This window comes from Phaenicophaeus curvirostris, chromosome 1 (assembly GCF_032191515.1).
Source record: "Phaenicophaeus curvirostris isolate KB17595 chromosome 1, BPBGC_Pcur_1.0, whole genome shotgun sequence".
Classification (NCBI taxonomy): Eukaryota; Metazoa; Chordata; class Aves; order Cuculiformes; family Cuculidae; genus Phaenicophaeus; species Phaenicophaeus curvirostris.
The window spans coordinates 127798375-127811665 of record NC_091392.1 but is presented as its reverse complement, the minus strand read 5'-3'; the positions used below and the strand labels follow the sequence as shown (position 1 = coordinate 127811665).

The following is a 13291-nucleotide window of genomic DNA, read 5'->3' as shown; positions in this document are numbered from 1 at the left end:
GCAAACCCGGGAACCGTATTACAACGCTTTTCAACATAAATTAGACACCTGATTTTTTTATTCCCTCTTTCTTGACCAGCATTTATCTAGAAACTGCACAGAGTTGAACAGAAACACCTGAGCAGGTGCTGCCATATTGCAGCACACCTATAGCAAAATAAAAGATTTCACGCGCTGTGTCCCAGTAGAAAACGCTGGGCTGCAACATCCCGTGCCTCTCTAAGAGCAGGAACTCACTGCTGCAAAGGAAGCCTCAAGGCTGCTGCATCCACTTCTGTTCTTCTCTCCACTTCCACACATCACAAACCAGGATGCAGTTGCTTCTCCAGACCAATGGACAAGAAAGCTTGCTTGTTTGGACTGTAATTGTTTGGTCTAATAATAAAAGGTTATCTGTCCACAAACTTTCCCCTCACTGGAAAGATACGTTCATCAGATGCAGCATTTTTAGCAGAAGGCAGCTGACTGTGGAGCTCCTTGCCAGGACTGATTAGACACAGACTAACTGTAGCCAGACCAAAGTTCAGGACACACCTGAACATGAAAAGGCATTTGTTTGATAATGGCAACAGAACGTACTTCTGCTGAACACAGAACTCCACATTATCACGCACCTAGGCTGAACGTCAGCAGTGACACAGGAATCCTGCACTCTTCCAGAATTTTGTTTCACATGTAGATACAGATCAAAAGACAGAGTCAGGGCTTAAAAACAATCTCCCTACCCACAGCAGGTGAAAAGAGGAGAAGGATGAGTAGGTTGAGCTTGCTTAAACAGAAGCCAGTAAATATTTGGGAAGGGAAGAGTCAGAGTGGCCTCAGAAATCACATTCCCGCATGCACATGCAAGAGGAAAAAGGAAGACAAGGTCTACACACACACAAGGATGACAGCCTTCCTCTACACCTTAACTTGACAGCAGCAAGTGTAATTGATTCACCTGGGGTAGCAGGCAACGAGAGAGAAAAAATTACAGGTGTATTGTCACAAACAGCTAACTACACCCACCTTCTCCACCTCTCTGAGAAGGATTAATGCAATCAACAAAAAGAAGTATCAGTAGAACACTCGGCATCCAAACTTCTCACAGGAGAACACAAATGGTATTTGAAATTAAACTTTCCTGAACAAGCAAGCAAACTTTTTGGTATTGTTTCTGTCCATAGGCAAGAGGACTATCTAACTGCAAAAGAGAAATACTTTAGTCTTTACTTTTAAGTACCTTTGCACTGAGGCATTGAATATTTCTGAACCAAAAGGATAAGGTCAGTTACCAGCGGAAGATAAAGAGATTCTTGTGCTTGATGAAACATTTAAAGACTCGAGGCAGACTACTTCAGTGTAATATGCTTGGGTAAACCCAGAACCAGACACCAAATCCTGCACCACTTTATCAAAACACTGCTAGCAGATGCACACTTTAGGAGGTTCTCTCCCTACAAACTTGACATCATCAGCACTTACAAGTTTGTGCAAATTACATCAAATTCAACTCCTGAAAACCCCAAACTGTATACTGTTTATTTGTTTATTTGCTTATTTCACCAGTCCATAAAAACTACTTAGAATCTGAAACCACGTTTTTACTGAATGACACTTAAGAAGCACAAATTTACTATGGCAAGACTTGTATGTATTCAAATCTAGAAGGAGTTAAAGCTAGCTTTTAGCATACTCCTTTAACTGTTTTCTTTCTTGTGACTTTTCAGTCATCCAGTTTTACAAAGGACCGTACAACATAAGCAGCCTAAAATGCTGCTTCTCACAATCGGCTTGAGCGGTTCTCAGTCATTGGGACAGAAGGTCAGAACAGGAAAAGTACATCTCCCAAGCACTACCTTATACCATAGGAATTCTGACCAGAGTTTCTCAAGATGCGTCCATGACCAGGAGATATCTGGATTCACTTCCATGCAAAATGGCCATTAGAAAACCATCTTAAGGACTTCTCCCACTCTGCTTCTCTCAGTCTATAACTTGAGTAAGTACATCATATTGCAACACGTGTTAACTGATGGCTGCTATGAAGACTAGGAAAACATACCTCAGCTATTTGGGTTTTCATTACCTTTGATTTTCAAAGAGATCTTTGAAATGGTAATTCTCCATTTCTGAACAGTAAGGCCTAAAGCAAAGGTTAAACAGCATGGAATGCATTTTCTTTTCCTTTACATCTTTTTCTTCTTCCTGGTCTCCTTGCCTCCTCTGCAGCTGTGACAAGAAAAATCTAAGAGCTACATTAGCCCTCTGGGCTCCCCATTGCAAGAGGCAGGTGCACTGGTGAGAGGTCAATTCCTGCCAAAGCCCATCTGCTGGGCCAAGCCTCCTCCTTGGCATCACGCCTTCCTCTCCCTCTGCTCACAAGACTGGATGGAGCAGAGCAAGCTCTGCTGGAGCAAGGAGCACAAGAGTGAATTGCATTGACTGCAATTCTGAAGCTGGAGCAAGAAGCAGGCTAAAGCATGGGAATATGTATATATGTAAGATAAATTCAAGTCTTCTGGATACATCTCTAGCGCCCAGAAGTGGAATTTGTGGACACTAGAAAGCATACTGCATGCTTGCAGTCACCTTACACCTGACCCTCAATGCCTTCTCTAGCCACCAAGGAAAACAGAGTAGTGAAGGAGATACTGTTGCTCTGACTAACGTGGCATCACAGAATGGTTTGAGTTGGAAGGGACCTTAAAGGTCAGCCAGTTCCAACCCCCCTGTCATGGGCAGGGACACCTCCCACCAGACCAGGCTGCCCAAGGCCCCATCCAGCCTGGCCTTGAACACCTCCAGGGATGGGGCAGCCACAACGAAAAATTTCCTCCTTATTTCTAGTCTAAATCGTCCCCTCTCCAATTTACAGCCATTCCCCCTCATCCTATCATTACATGTCTTTTTACAAAGTCCCTCCCCAGCTTCCTTGTACACCCCCCTTCAGGTACTGGGAGGTCACTATAAGGTCTCCTCAGAGCCTTCTCTTCTCCAGACTGAACAAGCCCAGCTCTTTCAGCCTGTACCCATGGGGGAAGTGCTCCAGCCTTCTGACTATCTTTGTAGCCCTCTTCTGGGCCCCTTCCAACAGTTCCATATACTTCTTATGTTGAGGATACCAGAACTGAATACAATACTCCAGGTGGGGTCTCACAAGAGCAGAAGAGTGGGGCAGAATCACCTCCCTCAACTTGCTGGCCACGCTTCTTTTTATGCAGCCCAGGATATGGCTCATGGCACAAGTCCTTCTCTGCAGGGCTGCCCTCACATCATTCCCCCATCCTGTATTGAAACTGTGGACTGCCCCGACCAAGGTGCAGGACCTTGCACTTGGCCTTGTTGAACCTCATGAGATTTACACTTTGTAGGTGGAGGTGGGTGGATGAGGATGAAGGAAAACACACTTAGCAAGAATAAAAAGCCAACTTAAAAAATTCAAGAGTTAACCTATTAAGGTGTCAGTTTATCAATAGCGCAGGTGCACCATTAACAGCAAGTAGGCAACAAAAGATCTATGCATTGCAGGGGTTTTAGACTAAGGGAGAATTCGGTGGTCTTCCAGGAGCATTACTGTGCTACTTAAAACACCCTTTAAAGTTGCTACACTGGCTGTAAGCTTGTCACTATGCTTTAGGGAGCATTCATCACCATGGACCTTGGTTGTACGAAGACCTCTTTTACAGTCTTCAGTTTGTCTTAAGCATTACAAACAGACCAGTCATGATAAAAATTGGACTTGAAAGTGGATGCGCTTGTACTGCCGTAACACGACTTTCAGTTCCACTCACACATCATTTGGACAACAAAGACAGGATACCAATTCTTCCTAAGAGACACCCTTTGGTGGTATGAGACTTGAAGGAAGACGGGATCAGGCAACAACAATGGTGTAAGAACACAGATTAGAAAACCTTGGAGGGGAAAAAAGACACAACCCAAAACAGAGAAAACACACTGCAAGGGGAGGGAAGGTAATGCAAAATTGCCCTTAAGAGTCCTCAGCACGGGAAGGATGCGGGTCTATTAAAGCGAGTCCAGAGGAGGGCCATGGATGATCAGAGGGCTGTTGCACCTCCTATATGAGGACAGGCTGAGAAAGTTAGAGTTGTTCAGCCCAGAGAAGAGATGGCTCCTGGAGACCTTATAGCAACCTTCCACTACTTACAGGATGCCTGTAGGAAAGATGGGGAGGAGCTCTTTATCAAGGAGTGCAGTGATAGAGCGAGCAGGAGTTTTTAAGGTGAAAGAGGGGAGGTTTAGGTAAGGTATTAGGAAGAATTTTTTTTACTGTGAGGGTGATGAGGCACTGCAACAGGTTGCCCAAAGAAGCTGTGAATGCCCTATCCTGGAGGTGTTCAAGGCCAGGTTGGATGAGGCTTTGAGCAACGTGACCTTCTGGAAGGTGTTCTGGACCATGGTGGGAGGGCTGAAACTGGATGATCTTTAAGGTTTTTTCCAACCCTCACCATTCTATGAGTCTATGAAAAACAAACTCTTCCTGTTATCTCCAAATGCCTCAAGTTACCTGTGCAGTTATTTCCGTTTCAGATTTTCTTTCAATTCTGTAACTTGAGTATGTCACAGAAATCCAACCATTCTGCATCATACTTCCCCGAAACAATCTCCGTCCTACACTTCACTCAAACATTTTCATTCAATGCCATAACCTAGCCTTTAAGAGCCATGAAACACATCCTACACCACAATCCTGCAATCCAGCATTCTTGCCCAGAACTTCATCAAAACCCCACTTACGTCGAAGGAAGGTCACCCATTTATTTCATTGTACCATTAAACCACTTCCTATGACTGCTCAAAATTGCCACGTTTACTTATAACCACAGCACTTAGTGCTACTGAACCCAGGAACTTAATGGAAATACTTACAACTATTAATAGACCATTAAGCATATGGGGAAAACATGCCCGGTGACTGAAGCACAGTATTAAAAGTCAAGAAACTAAGGATGAAAGTAAAGCCCTACTTCCTCTTCCCTTTAGGGCAAGGAAAGAAGAACCAGCTCATCCATAATTTATTTTTGAAGCCATAATTGGCTTACTGTTTATCAACATTTTAAGAGCCCCAACAGCACACTTTCAGTCCTCTCTGAGGTCTCCTTCTCCTGAGGCAGAGTGGCGCACAAACACATGCCACATTCAACACAATCAAGGGAATGATAATGACTGGTGAGAGCAGACGAGTTGACAATAATGGGAGAAGGAAAGGGCTTCCCACTAGTTGACAACATACTCCCAAGGGAAGGGAAATTAAAACACTTTACTTAAAATATGTAAAATCACAGTAATGGTGTGTGGATAAATGCTGCTACGTTGTCCTGTTTTCCCTCCTGGGACAAAAGGAAAGGCCCTTCTGGCGTGATTGTCATTAGCCAACTTAATAGCATGAAAAAATATTTTTGTTTTGTACGACTGGAGGGTTTTTTTCAAAATGAGGTCTACTAAACTTGCAATGTAATTGTATTTTGGAAGTTTATTCCAACTCAATAATCCAATATAGTTTGTTCAGACTTAAGTATTATTCAAACTATCACTTCATTTACGGTCTAAGTTAAAAAAGCAGCTGTGCTCTCTCTGTCTAGGCAGGGGAAGACTCCCTCAGCAATCTCGTTACAGTTATCAAACCCAGGCATGCTGCACCACCATAGGAAAATCTGTATAATTCTTTTTTTTTTTTCTTCATCAAAGCCACATTAAGAATTTCAGTATTGCACCACATACACAACCCAAATTGCAAACTGGAAATATTTAAATGAATGTTTTGCTGAAATAAAGAACAGCTCTGCTAGTTCCTGCTTGGCATAAGAGAAGTAATTTGATAATTCATATGGATAGAACCAAGCAAGGCATACATCCAGATCTTACCTAATTGAAACAAAACCACAATACATCCTCCAGCATCTGGCATCAAAGCAGACAAAACAATCAGATATACTACTGTTACTACCATTTCCTTGAAGACTTTTTGAGGTGCTTTTACAGTGCCATCCACAAACTGGCAGATGGTATTATATATTTTTATCCTATACACCCTTTCCCATCCTACCAAAAGGTCAGGTAGAAGTGATAAGTTCTAGAGCCTCATTTTGCCTATTAAAATCACTACGAGGAAAGACGGGTATCTAAGAGAAATTATTCAACAAAGAAGAGCTGATTTATGAAGTTTCATATACTTTATCCTTTCAAAATGGCTGGATGCACAGTGCACAGATGACTGTGCAAAGGTTATGGGGCATAAAACCCATTTTTTCTTTGTGCAAGCAGATGCATTATGTACACGTGGGGCCAAGAGCCAGCCAGCTCTGGCATGATATGCCATCTCAGAAGGCACCACAGACTAAAACGCTCATCACATCAAATCAAGTTAACATGTACTCAGTGGACTGGTCCCCTTGGATGGAAAATACAAGCACAGGGGAGTAACTTGACCAACCAACCAATGCAGTTATTAGTGAAGGGGTTGACTTAAAAAGCTTGAACAATTTACTCTATTTCTGTATTTGAAGTACAGAAAAAGGAGTTTCCCAATCGAAAAAGAATATGAATGCCCAAGGCTGTGGCAAATGTGTATCTACTATTGTAATGGAAAACAAAGTTCAAAAAGTTTAATACTATACAATGCGCACAAAATAATCTCTTCCATTAAATTGATACAGAAAACTCAGCTCAACACTGTATTTTTCAAATTACCCCAATCAATAATATGCTTAATAGTGGAACATAAAAAGTTGCAGTTTCCATATTGCACAGGAATTAATTAACATTTCACTTTTGTTAAGTAAGAGAAGTTTGCTACTGGCACCTATTTATGCCAAGAAAAACAACATGAAACCACATCAAAAGAACAAAATTTGGCACATTGAAAAACTAACAGTTTAAAGGAAAATGACTTCTAAGCAAACAGCTACCACAACACAACTGTGCAAACCCTGCAAAACATCAGGGATACTTCTTCGAGTCATCACTGCTTTGGACATTCTCACAGAAAAGCAGTGAAAAAGGAAAGAGCCTATCTGCTACACAGCTGAATTTTTTGCAAAGATCACAGAAATGTCTTATCAATCTCAGCAAGTTAGATGTTTATCTGCAGCACCTTAATACCACAAAAACCATCAGCTTCTTCGTGATCAAAGGAACCCAGATGCAAACACATGAAAGCAGTAGCAAAAACTTCCCAATACTGCAGTGCAAAAAGAGAAACTGATGTTCCAGAATTTAGGGCAAAACATTTCCAACACAGTTTGATCTGGCATTCGGTAAGCAAAAAGTTATACACAAATAATACAGTAAATGACAATAAGGACATACTTCACAAGACTTCTTATCACAGAGGAGACAGACATCAAATAGTTAAGGACAAGCATAACTACTGCAGACAATTAATTTAAGATTACCGGAATAAAATGAATAGAAAACTAAGATGTGACCAACAGGCATTTTAATATATTAATTCATTACATTTGCAGAAAGCCTGAAATGCATATGCATTGTGTGTGCACGTACACAGAACACAAGACAATTCAAAAGCAGAAGTAATTCTATATGAAAAATCTTGATTACTATTTAACTGCAACAAGAAGTACTTTATTAAAATCATTACAACATTCAGACCTGCAGAGTACCAGGTGTTAGGGTTTTAGGATCTTGACAGTTTCACAATACAAACAAAGAAAAAAAAGTGTATTATTTGAGTGACAGAGTCTGTGTTACAGTATTTTAAATACTGTAACAATAACCTTGAGTTTATTTTTCCTTCATTTTAATGGCCAGATAGATTCCCACTCTGTGAGACTGACTTATCTCTTATCTATACCCCTCCCCACCATCATTCATCAATCATTGTGGAGATAAAACATAGTGAAAGGTATTTCTAAATAACCTATCTAAAGTCAGTACAGTGTAACACTGCTGTAAAATATCTCTGTAACTAGCTGAGATTTCAAGCCACTGTTTTCACAGGGCAAGCTACCTGAACATAAGTATCTTGGAAAAACTAACACATATCACGCTCTTACATGCACTGATTCCAACCACAGAAGATACACAGGTAATTCATTAAGTTGTGATGGAAATACCAAACATAAATCAATTACAGCAAAATAAAAACTCTTAATCTAAGTGCCATAAACCATGCAGGTTAAATAATCTGTAGCAGTACTGAAAGAACTTTGTTTTTGATTACTGCAATAACCTTGGCTGAGTTGGCATTGTGGCCAAACACCCTGGCATTACTATTCCTTCCATTACTTAAACATATGATCCAGATTTTCCCTCTCAGCCAGCAGGAAAGATCCCCACAGAAAAGTTAAATACACTTGTGTTATGCACCCAGATTTAACATACTTACTGACCCAAGTCATTCTACCACAGTACCTTGAGCGCTGAGTATAACCTGTCATATATAGACACGTCACCTGAAAGCTAACTATATCAAACAGTGTAGCTTAAAAGACACACAGATATCACAAAACCTGAGGTTATCAGGCTGAGAACAACTGTGAGAGCCAATGAAAGGAGGAACATAGAAACAGGGAGAAGACAACTTTATTTGGTTATTACTCAGTGCAGTCAGCACTCCTATAATCTGCATTAGTTTCCTGATAAACTGTATACAGTCCAGTTATTCATAAAAATTCTATACAAACAATGCTTTAAAAAAACCAAAACAACACATAAGTGGATATAGAACCTAAAATTAGAATAACCACTTCTAGGATACGTGCAACAGCTTGAGCCATTCATAAATGAAGGGCTGGAAACTGCAACGCCCTGTCAGAGTTGGTGCAAAAAAAGAGATTTCATGAGGAGCGGTCAATATAACTGGAATGGAGAAGGGCCAAACAAGCTACTCAACAACATTGACACCAGGACCTTCTAGCAGAGGTGAAACACAGAAAAAGGAAACAAGATTTATTTTTTTTTTAATCACCTGAACAGCACCAGCCACCGAAGCAAACAGAGGTATGGGACACTATACAACAGTGCCTCACAAACACTAAAGTTTTCAGATGCTTCATTTTCCTAACACATGCATTTCAAGCAATATACCTTCCTTTTGTTTCTGCAGGCTTAGAATTAAAAGGCAAGACATTCTTCTTCACTGCAATTTAATGGAACCTAGTTGGAAAAGGATCTGACATTTTTTTATTTGAAAGGATAGAGGCAAAGTCTGTCAGTTACAATATCTTAAACAATAAAACAATAACCTTGAGGGTGTAGCGTATTAAACTGCTCTGAACTAAAACCAACACTTGCAAATGGTGACATCACATGAAAAACAGCACATGAAGCAACCTTGGGGATAAACAACCTTGAATGGCCATGTATGAGAGAAAATAATACAGTACAAATTAAGAATGCAAGTATACTGTCTTTAAACCATTCTGGCAGATGAGAAATCAGTTGGAAAAACACTGCGATCAAGAATAAAAACCCACACAGTATTTTTAAAGAAACACACACATTAATTCCTTTAACACAAACTTCTTTTGCGATATACAGGCTAAGTTGGCACAACACGTAATTTTTTTCTTAAATCCCCTAAGGCCTGATGAACTTATCTATAAGAGGGGAAAAATATCTTTTGCTCTGAAAAAACGAAGTGTTCGGTATTTCAGTCTCTCCCATCAGCCATTAAGCAAATTTCACCGGGCAGCAAAAGGGAAGGAGAGAGATTCAATACTGAGCAGCTTGTCCTTCAAATGTTATTTAGCTATTACTACACATGGCAGCAGCAATAACATCGACATTTTGATCACCTAACACCCTCTCTGACAAAGAGAAAGATTCCTGCAATGTCTTCTCGGATGGTAACATCTCCATTGTTTGCTGTATGCCTTTGATTTTTGGCAGAGATACACTTGAGCTCTACAAATATTATTTGCTTGTGCCACAGAATTTCACTCCTTTCTGCAGAATTAAAACCCATTGAATAATAGTATTTTCCCTAGCAGTCAAGAAATGCAAATACCTTCCTTTACTATACAGGCTTGTTTGTTACAGCTTGATCTGGGCAGACAGTCCAAAGTGATGGACACGCTAAACCTGGTGCCTCACTTTCACTGCCATCCTAGCAATAGCCTTGGCACTCAGAGACCCTAAAGAGCAGAACTCAGATGCTGTCAGAGAACTACAGAGTTTGGGAAGGCGGATGGTGGCTGCGGTCACTGTCACTTGAAAGCACCTCTTTGGGAGGCAACATATTGAAGAAGGAGCATTTTACCTTAGAGCACGGAAGTAAGATTCTTTCTATCCCTATGTACAAAATGAGGACGTCAGTACCAAGATGTACACAGAAACACATGAATTAATAAAGCATCATTTCCACATTCATGTTAACGATCTGCATTAGCAGCTCTTGTGCTTGCTGTAAAACTGGTAATTTGGGTCTCAGAAAGAGTCTCGTTCTCTGCTGCAACAGATACAAACGCCATCTACACTGCTGTCTGTAAAAAATACCACACACAAAGACAACCTTTCACACCAGCTTGTGTATTACCTTCTAGCAGCCAATTAAAATAAACGAAGATTAGGCTGAGACCACTCTATCCGGCCATGCTTGGGCACCAGTGTTTAAGTATCGGTGCTTGACCACAAGCGATTGCATCTGTCTGTACTTGTCCATGCTCTACAACACATGACTTCTTGATGCTATCTGTAATTATACCACACACTGCTTTTTCTATGAATTCCTAACCTCACACAAGATGAAAAATAGGAGATGTCCCAGTCTATATAATGAGCAAAGCTTTTATTTCAACATTTGCCTCTGCAGTTAGAAAGTATAAAGTATAAAAACACAAGAACAGAAAATGTCTGGGTACAGTGCAAGTAAGTAATGGGCAGATTTCCTTACACTTTAGAGAGGAGGCAAAAAGAAAGAAGTCATAAGTATAAATTCTAAGCATTGTTTGTTTTACTCCCTTCTCTTCCATGTGAAACATAAGAACATGGAGGCTCAAGACCTAGAAGTGCTTGACTGCTCATCTCCAACAGCGGAGCCAGGGCTGCCGAGCGCAGGATGCAGGCGAGGAACACCAAACTCAGGCGTCCCCGGCTCCCTACACAGTTTTACCTCAGAAAAGTCAAAGGGTTGAATTAGTCTTCCCACTCCATAAATCTGGGATTATGCTACTTCCTTATCCCCCAAAGCGGCCGTAAAGCTACTTTTAAAAACTACAGGGGCTCAGGACGAGGGGAAGATTAATTCCCTCTTATACCCCAGGTTCAGACGCTTTGCTCTCCACAAAGACGCAGCAAATGATTAAGGTACGAGCACGACGAGCAGCTGCCTCGCACCCCCCTCACGGCTCGGCTCGTGCGGAGCCGCGGGGAGCAGCCAGACCCACCCCAACACCCACACACCCCGCCAGAGCCAAGCTCAGGGCCCCCCCGCCTCGGCCCCAAAGCTCTCCTGGGGCCAGAGGGCTCCATCCCACGCCACAAGCAGCTCCTCGCACCCTTCTCTGCCCTCAGAAACCAGAAGCCGCGTTCACCGAGCGAGGAGGAGCGACCTCGCCGGGCTCCGCGCCTCACGAGGGCTCGGAGCGAGGCGTTCTCGCCCCGTACCAGCTCGACCGGTTCGCTGCCCGGGTTGCCCAGCCAGCACGGGCAGGCCCGGGCACCGCTGGGGAAAAAAAAAAAAAAATGAAAAAAAAAAAAGAGCTTTTTATAAAATCGCTCCCTTCCTCGCTTCGGGGCTGCTGCCGGGGAACCCGCGGCGGGGAGCGCGGCTGCGGGGCGACCGCGGGGCTGGGGCGGAGGGACAGACCCGCCCCGCAGCCCCAGAGCGGCCGGGGGACCCGGGCGAGACCCGCTGCTCCGCATCCCCCCATAGGAGCCACGGGGGGACCGGAGAGAGACCCCAAAAAGCCGAGGGAGGGGGGACAAGACACCCGGGCGAGAGCGCTGCGCATCCCCCCATGGCAGCCGGGGGGCCTCGGGCGAGATCCCCCCAGGAGCCGGGAGACCCGCTGCTCCGCATCCCCCGAGAGGAGCCGGGGGGCTCGGGAGAAACCTGCTCCGCATCTCCCCACAGGAGCCGGGAGAGCCGATTCTCTGCATCCCCCCATAGGAGGCCGGGGGGGTGTCCACGACACCCGGGAGAGACTCTCCCTCAGCAGCCGGGAGACCCGCTGCTCCGCATCCCCCAACAGAAGCCGGGGGGCTCGGGCGAGACCCGCTCCGCATCCCCTCACAGGAGCCGGGAGGGGACCCGGGCGACCCCCCCCTGGAGCCGCGGGGTTCGGGCGAAACCGGCTGCGCATCCCGCCGGGAACCCCGCCGCTCCGCATCCATCCCGCCATAGGAGCCGGGGGGGAAGCCGAGCGCATCCCCCGGGACGCCGGGCGGACCCTCCCGCCGGGCTCGCGGCCTCCCGCGCGGCGCCCCTCACCCCCCGCCAGTCCCCGCCGCTACCTGCCGCCCGCGGGTGGCTCCGCGCAGCCCCCGGCTCCGCCATCTTCCCGCGCACAGGCGCACTGCCCGCCCCTCCGCCAGGTGCCGCCGCCCCGCCCCGCGGCTGCGGGTTCGGGGCTGCCCGGGGGCCGCGGGGCAGAGCGAGGGGCGGGGGAACCGCGGGAGGTGCTGCGGAGCCAAGGGCGAGGTCCTGCACCTGCGCCGGGGCAATGCCCGGTTTCAGTACAGGAGGGGGGATGACGTGACTGAGAGCTGCCCTGCAGAGAAGGACCTCGGGGTGCTGGTTGATGGGAAGCTCAACATGAGCCGGCAGTGTGCGCTCGTAGCCCAGAAGGCCAACTGTATCCTGGGCTGCATCAAAAGAAGCGTGGCCAGCAGGGCAAGGGAGGGGATTCTGCCCCTCTGTTCCTCTCTTGTAAGACCTCACCTGGAGTATTGTGTCCAGTTCTGGAATCCCCAACGTAAGAAGGATATGGAGCTGTTGGAATGGGCCCGGAGGAGGCTACAGGGATGATCGAGGTCTGGAGCACCTGCTGTTTGAGGACAGGCTGAGAGAGTTGGGCTTGTTCAACCTGGAGAAGGCTCCGAGAAGATCTTACAGCGACCGTCCAGTACCTAAAGGGGCTACAGGAAAGCTGGAGAGGGGCTGTTAGCAAAGACTTTTTTAGAGGGGCAATGGGTATAAACTGGAGAGGTGTGGATTTAGACTAGACATAAGGAAGAATTTCTCCACCATGAGGGTGGTGAGGCAGTGGCACAGGTTGCCCAGGGAAGCTGTGGCTGCCCCATCCCTGGAGGTGTCCAAGGCCAGGTTGGATGGGGCTCTGAGCAGCCTGGCCTGGTGGGCGGTGTCCCTGCCCGTGGCAGGGGG

General features: G+C 45.1%; 1 protein-coding gene across 9 annotated transcripts in view; it reads right to left on the bottom strand.

Moving 5' to 3' along the window:
- The window catches only part of MAP7D2 (MAP7 domain containing 2), an 84794-nt gene extending 72327 nt beyond the window's left edge, over positions 1-12467 (bottom strand). For all 9 annotated transcript variants that reach the window (XM_069873985.1, XM_069873992.1, XM_069874010.1 and 6 more), the window contains exon 1: positions 12421-12467. In XM_069873985.1, coding sequence (XP_069730086.1) covers positions 12421-12463 — 43 coding nt within the window. In that variant the 5' untranslated portion in view covers positions 12464-12467. The remainder of the gene's footprint in view (positions 1-12420) is intronic.
- Between the last annotated feature and the right edge of the window lie 824 nt (positions 12468-13291).